This window comes from Stenella coeruleoalba (genome assembly GCF_951394435.1).
Source record: "Stenella coeruleoalba genome assembly, chromosome: 18".
Taxonomy (NCBI): Eukaryota; Metazoa; Chordata; class Mammalia; order Artiodactyla; family Delphinidae; genus Stenella; species Stenella coeruleoalba.
Window position 1 is genome coordinate 33,791,637 of NC_137164.1, and position 5,811 is coordinate 33,797,447.

The 5,811-nt window shown below is 45.8% G+C and overlaps 1 protein-coding gene across 1 annotated transcript; it reads right to left on the bottom strand.

Moving 5' to 3' along the window:
• Positions 1 to 739: 739 nt before the first annotated feature.
• PCDH20 (protocadherin 20) lies at positions 740 to 4,991 on the bottom strand. Its single transcript, XM_079903051.1, has 2 exons — positions 4,847 to 4,991; positions 740 to 3,800 (listed from the first exon to the last, which is right to left on the bottom strand). Exons 1-2 carry the CDS (start codon positions 4,976 to 4,978, stop codon positions 1,080 to 1,082), a joined length of 2,853 nt encoding a protein of 950 aa, XP_079759177.1. The 5' UTR covers positions 4,979 to 4,991; the 3' UTR covers positions 740 to 1,079.
• Positions 4,992 to 5,811: the final 820 nt, after the last annotated feature.

The window sequence follows — 5,811 nt, forward strand, 5'->3', positions numbered from 1 at the left end:
TCCAAAGCCAAAGAAAGGAAGCCAGAACCGGTAGCCAACAAACCTAAACAACAACAAAAAGATAAGTATAACTTTCATAGAAAAGGTCCAGCTAAAACAACCAGTAGTGTCCACCAGCTTCTAGAATAATTTTGTTTTAATAAGATTTTTCTTTTTTTCTGTAACACATGAGTTTAAGTATATAAGAATCTAATACATAACCCAAGTATAGAACACTACTGACAAGTTGTGAAAGCATGAAAATGTCATGAACACCTATGAAGCAACTAAGATTGAAACATATCTTTGCTTCTGACTGTTTCTCTTGCACATAATTTCTAGTTACATTTTCTTTAAGAAAGAATATATATATTTTCCCTTGTAATAATAACAAGTGCAGTGGTAAAGCAAACAGAAAGCAACCAGAGTACACAGAAGGCGAATTAATCTTCAGCGTGTCAGATCTTTAACACATGGCAAAGCGTTTATCCTTGCTAAAAAAGAATTGCGCTTCTTTGTGAAGTCTTCTCTTTCAAATTATACATTATGCACTTGTGAGGTAATAAACATTCTGTTTACAAATGCATTTCTTTTCTTTTTTGTCATACATTTAAGTGGGGTGACATTCCATTTACTTTAATTTCATCTTTGTTTAATGTTAAAAACAATATATTTAAAATAGACTCTTTCATTAATTTCATGTACAACTGTCATGTACAATACCTTAAAAGAGTTCCCTGCAAAGGAGCAGCTGATGCCCTCTTGTGGTTAAAGGACTTTTTTAGCCAAAAATACAATGTACCATTTTCTTACCTTATTCCCGGGTTTTAACAATCATCTGCTTGGTGTATGAAAGCTGCAAATCATGTCCAAGCTTTTTTTATAACAGTTCCAAAGCTGTTAGTACCAATTTTCATTAAAAAAATGCTGTACACATTTTATAACCTCTGATTTTGAATTTAAAAACTTGTAAACAGCTATTTACAATACAGTACAAGTTATAAATTAGATGTCCAACACTCTTTGGGTGGTGAAGACTCTCCAAAGTCAGTTAAAACATCTCTGTTACTCCACAGCAAAAAAAAAAAAAAAAAAAAAAATCAAATATTAGAAATATCCATTGGTTTCCTCTCTCTCATATGCAAGTCAATTTTTCCTTTTAATGGAATTTGTACTCCCAAATTTTCATCCTCCCTGTGATGCCTTTTCCCTCTCAAACAGATGTATATGCCCATCCCTGTTACGAGAGTGATAGAACCCAAGCTTATTACAGACAGAGCTACTAAGGTGGGCATACAAGACACAGGCTCAACTTTCCTATGAGTCGGTTCTATGGAGATCTGTGGTTCTTTCTCCTCTATGTTAATTTCTGGTTCCTTTCTTAAAAGACTCTCAATGTAGCTCTCATTACTGACAGTGTCATTGACAAATAGGTTCACCATGACCGTGGAATGGAGAGGTTCGGGATAACCATGATCACTCACTTTCACCAGTAAACGATGGAGCCCATAATCTGTCTGCAGCAATGCCTCTTCCAAAGTAATGTTGCCAGTTTTAGAGTCAATCCTAAATGACTCAGGCCTAGGACCTCTTCTCCCTATGATGCTGTAAGCTATGACAGCATTCATGCCTGTGTCTTTGTCAATTGCATAGACCTCTGTAACTGGGGAGCCAGGGAGAGTAGAAGGTAAAACCAACAGGTAAGACATGTTAGATTGAGGAAATAAAACAAGAGGTGGGTTGTCGTTGATATCTAGAAGGAGAATTGTGATTTTTGTGGTAGAGGAGAGGGGAGGCTCACCTCCATCAACAGCTTCAACCCACAAAGTATAGGAGCTTTGCTGCTCTCTGTCCAAAGAGACTTTGGCTCTCAGCGTGCCCTTTCCTGTGTCTATGACAAAAATATCACTCTGGTTCACCACGGAGAGGGCAACCCATCCATTTTGCCCAGCATCGGCATCTGTTACACTAATTATTCCAATTTCACCATATCCTGGAAAGTTTTCTGGCACAAAGAAGCTGAAGTCCTTGTTGATGAACCTAGGGCTGTTGTCATTTTTATCCAACACTGTGATAGCCACGGTGGCTACTGATTCTTTGGGTGGTTTCCCAGAGTCAACAGCTCTGACTGTGTACTTGTACTTTTCTTTCTCTTCTCGATCCAGCTGAGTAGAAACTGTCAGAACTCCTGTGACACTGTCTAAGGAAAAGTATGATGGAGCATCAGGTCCCAGAAAATATGAAACTTGTCCCCTCTCTCCACTGTCAGCATCTGTAGCATCTAGCTTAGTCAAAAAGGCATTGGGTGAGTTGTTTTCTTCAATGGTTAGTTCCACCAAGGGTTGAAGGAAAATAGGAGCATTATCATTGTCATCTAAAAGTTGCACTTTAATCATTTTTTTGACATGAAATCCCTCAGAGTTCCAGGCTACCACAGCTATTTCATAGAACTGCTGTAGCTCATAATCCATAGGTTTTGTGGTTTCTAGCAGATATTCATTACTGTATGGTTTGTAGGGTGATAACCTAAATGGTCCTTCACCATCCAAGTAGCAGTTCACCTTGTATTTACCTTCTGGATCTCTTATGGTGAAAAATGCAATTGGAGTTTTAACAGGTTCCAGTTCTTTCAGGTAAACAATACCATCTATCTCATTCGCTATATAACGAGGGACAATTTCAGGTGGTCTGAAAATGACTTTGATAATGGTCACCAGGGCAGTTATCATAGCAGGGATGCAGCCTGGCCCATTAGCAAGAATGGTGAGCTTGTGTGTTTGCAGAACACTTCCCCCAATCTTACTGAAAAGTTTAATGACTCCAGTGTTTTCATCCAGATGGAATAAATCCTTGGATACTTGTGGAACTTTCTGGCTATAAGAGTAGGTGACCTGAGCATTGTTTCCCAAGTCTCTGTCCACAGCCTGGACAGCTGCAATCGGTGTGCCCACTGTAGCATTCCCATACACAGTGGCATTGATTTGTGAGTCTGTGAAGAGAGGGCAATTGTCATTAATGTCACTTATGCCAATGGTGAGGGTGGCACTGCCCAACAGTGGTGGAGACCCACCATCCTCAGCTATGATGATGCTCACATACTGGTCCTGGGTCTCCCTGTCCAACAGTCCCATGACAATTAGGTAGGGGGTTCGCTCCCCATTCTCATTCTCCTCCACATCCAGGGTGAACATACGATGGTAGTCCAGCAAGCGGTAGGTCTGAACTCCGTTAGTGCCTATATCTCGGTCCATGGCAGGATGCTCTATGGCCAGCCGGGTGTTTACAGGTGCATTTTCTGGGACCCAAACCGATATTTCGGAAACAGGGAACTGTGGGGCATTGTCATTGATGTCCCGGATAGCGATTTTCACCTTCACAAACCTAAAGTATTCCTGAGGCAGGACCAGTACGTCCAGAAGCAAAAGACAAGAGTCAGCGGAAGGCGAAGAGGAGATGGAAATGCTGCCCCGCCAGGCAGCCCCTCCACCTCCTTCAAGACACAGGGCCTCCCTGTCGATCTCCTGGGCAGAAGTGTGCAGCTCTCCGGAGCGATTGTCTAGGATCACGTACTGGCCACTCAGTCCCTGGGAGGCCAGGCTGAAGGAGAGAGGAGGGTTCCGCTCGGCGCCGCTGTGCTCCGGGGGCTGCGACTGCGGGTCCTGCCTCCCTGCTCCGTGCACCAGCCGCAGGTCCTCGGCCAGGCTGCCGATGAGCACCCCCGCGGGCAGTCCCTCGTTCAGGCTGTACAGAAGCTCCGTGGCCCGGCTGTAACTCGCCAGGCAGTTGAAGGGTCCCACGAAGAGGAAAAACAGAAGCAGATGCTGAACGTGGAGGGTGGAGAGAAGGCTTATTACACACACGCGGAAAACACAGAGCTTGGAGTCAGAACCATTGCCCTGGGATCATTCTGGCTCCATCCCCATTCCCAAAGGCAAACGCTCCAGTCAGAACGGGGTGAAAAGGAAACTTGCTGTAAAGGAGAGATCTATGGGGCAACAGTGTCTCCAAAACTTAATTTTTCTCTTTACTTTCTACATCTCCCCCCGACCCCTGCCCCTGCCCGGCTCCCCATCACCACCTCGCTCAGTTAATATTCGGAATCCCAAACCATAACTCATCCCTGGAAGTACATGTCGGAGTGGAGAGGACTGCGCAACGCGACAGAGAAACCACCAGGGTAGGTCATGGGGAGGGAGGGGGCTGGTAGTGGAGAGGACCGAGAGGTGGGCACTTTATTTTCCATTGAAATGTTTCTACCACTAAGATCCCCGAAATGCGAAATGTGTTGCATCCCTTGCTATGAGACCGATAACAACAATATTATTAATAGTAATAATAATAATAATATAGTAACTCTACCCCCTCGGACTCCCTACCCCACCAAATAAACGCTTTAGGTCGGAAGAATTGATTTTCATTTTAGTACGTATCTAAACTCAAATCGAAAGGATCTGTATTTCCACCCCCTAACAAGCTCTCACTAATCCCCCTCCCTTAGGGAAAGAGAAGTAAATGTGGGAAATGATTATGCAAAAACAATTTGTCAATTGCAGTAGACAGTCACAGCCAGATGCTGGCCGCAGGAAACAATCTACGAACTCCTTTATCTCAAAGACAATTGAGCACACCCCAGCCTCCTCCACCTCATCTGCCTACATTTCTGCTTCAGAAACTTCTCACGACCCAAGGACTTGCCTATTCCTTGCTAAAATGCAGACACATTATCCCAAACTCCCGTTCCCTCCACCCAACCTTCCTGGGAAGTTTGAATTAAGGTAAAAGGTTTGAGAAACCATAAAGGAGTGGGAACTGCCCCACAGTACTGTAACTTGTCGGGGCCGCGAGGCTCGTGGACCCCTACCCTTACCGGTAGGTTTCTGTGGCTGGTGCTGCTCCTGGAACGACTTAGACGCCCCATATCCAGGCGCGGGTGCCAGGTCGCCGGGCGCCAGCTCACTGGCAGGGCCCGCGAGCTGCGCGCATCCCCTCGGCCGCGCATTCCCTTGGAAGCTGCAGTCGGCGCGCTCCTGACGGGGAGGCGGCAGAAGACACTCCCTCTCTGTGCATGCAAATGGCTAGGGAACTTCAGCCAATAGTCACTGGCTCGTCAGTTAAGGACAGCAGCTCAAGGGGGGGCGGGGGGCAGAAAGGTGAGGGGGTACAGAGGCACGGTCATGGTTTCCTGTCCTGGACCTGGGTTAAGTCCAGACCCCGGCGGAGGAGCCGGAGCGGGGACTTGCCTCTGAAAACGGCGACTAGGCGCCACCCGGTCGGACTCCGGGGCGCTTGTCCACCGTCCTCCCTCCTCGCAGCATCAGTCAGGACCCAAGTTCACAGGTTGCGAGCGTGAGAGGGAGAATTAGACTAAATTAATAAGCTTGCATTTACATCTGATTAGAGAGAGAGGAAGTCGGCACTACGGAGCAATCACAGGCGCGATCCCCAAACGCCTGCTTTGCCACCAGTTCTTCCGAGAGACTTGGATCCAGCAGTGTTTGCACAGAGAAAGAAAATCCACTTTCTCTGCAGAGAGAAGGAACTTCAAACTCTTAGTAAGGCGGTCTGAAGCAGAGAAGCAAATATATGAAATCGGTGAAGGTTTCGACGTGCTTTAATTTTGAAGCTTCGCAGTTGGCGGTGACAAAGCTTCTACCAATTTCCTAGTTGTAGGCGCAAGTGTCTCTGGGTGTCTGCCTTGTGGTCTTTTGAGACAACCGCGGCTTCTGGCTAAGGTAAAGAGCCAAGAGGGAGAGTGGCAACAATTGCTTGGTAACAGAAGTGGTTCTGCCTGCAAGCGATTTTACCAGATTTCTCTAAGGGATGTATTTTTTG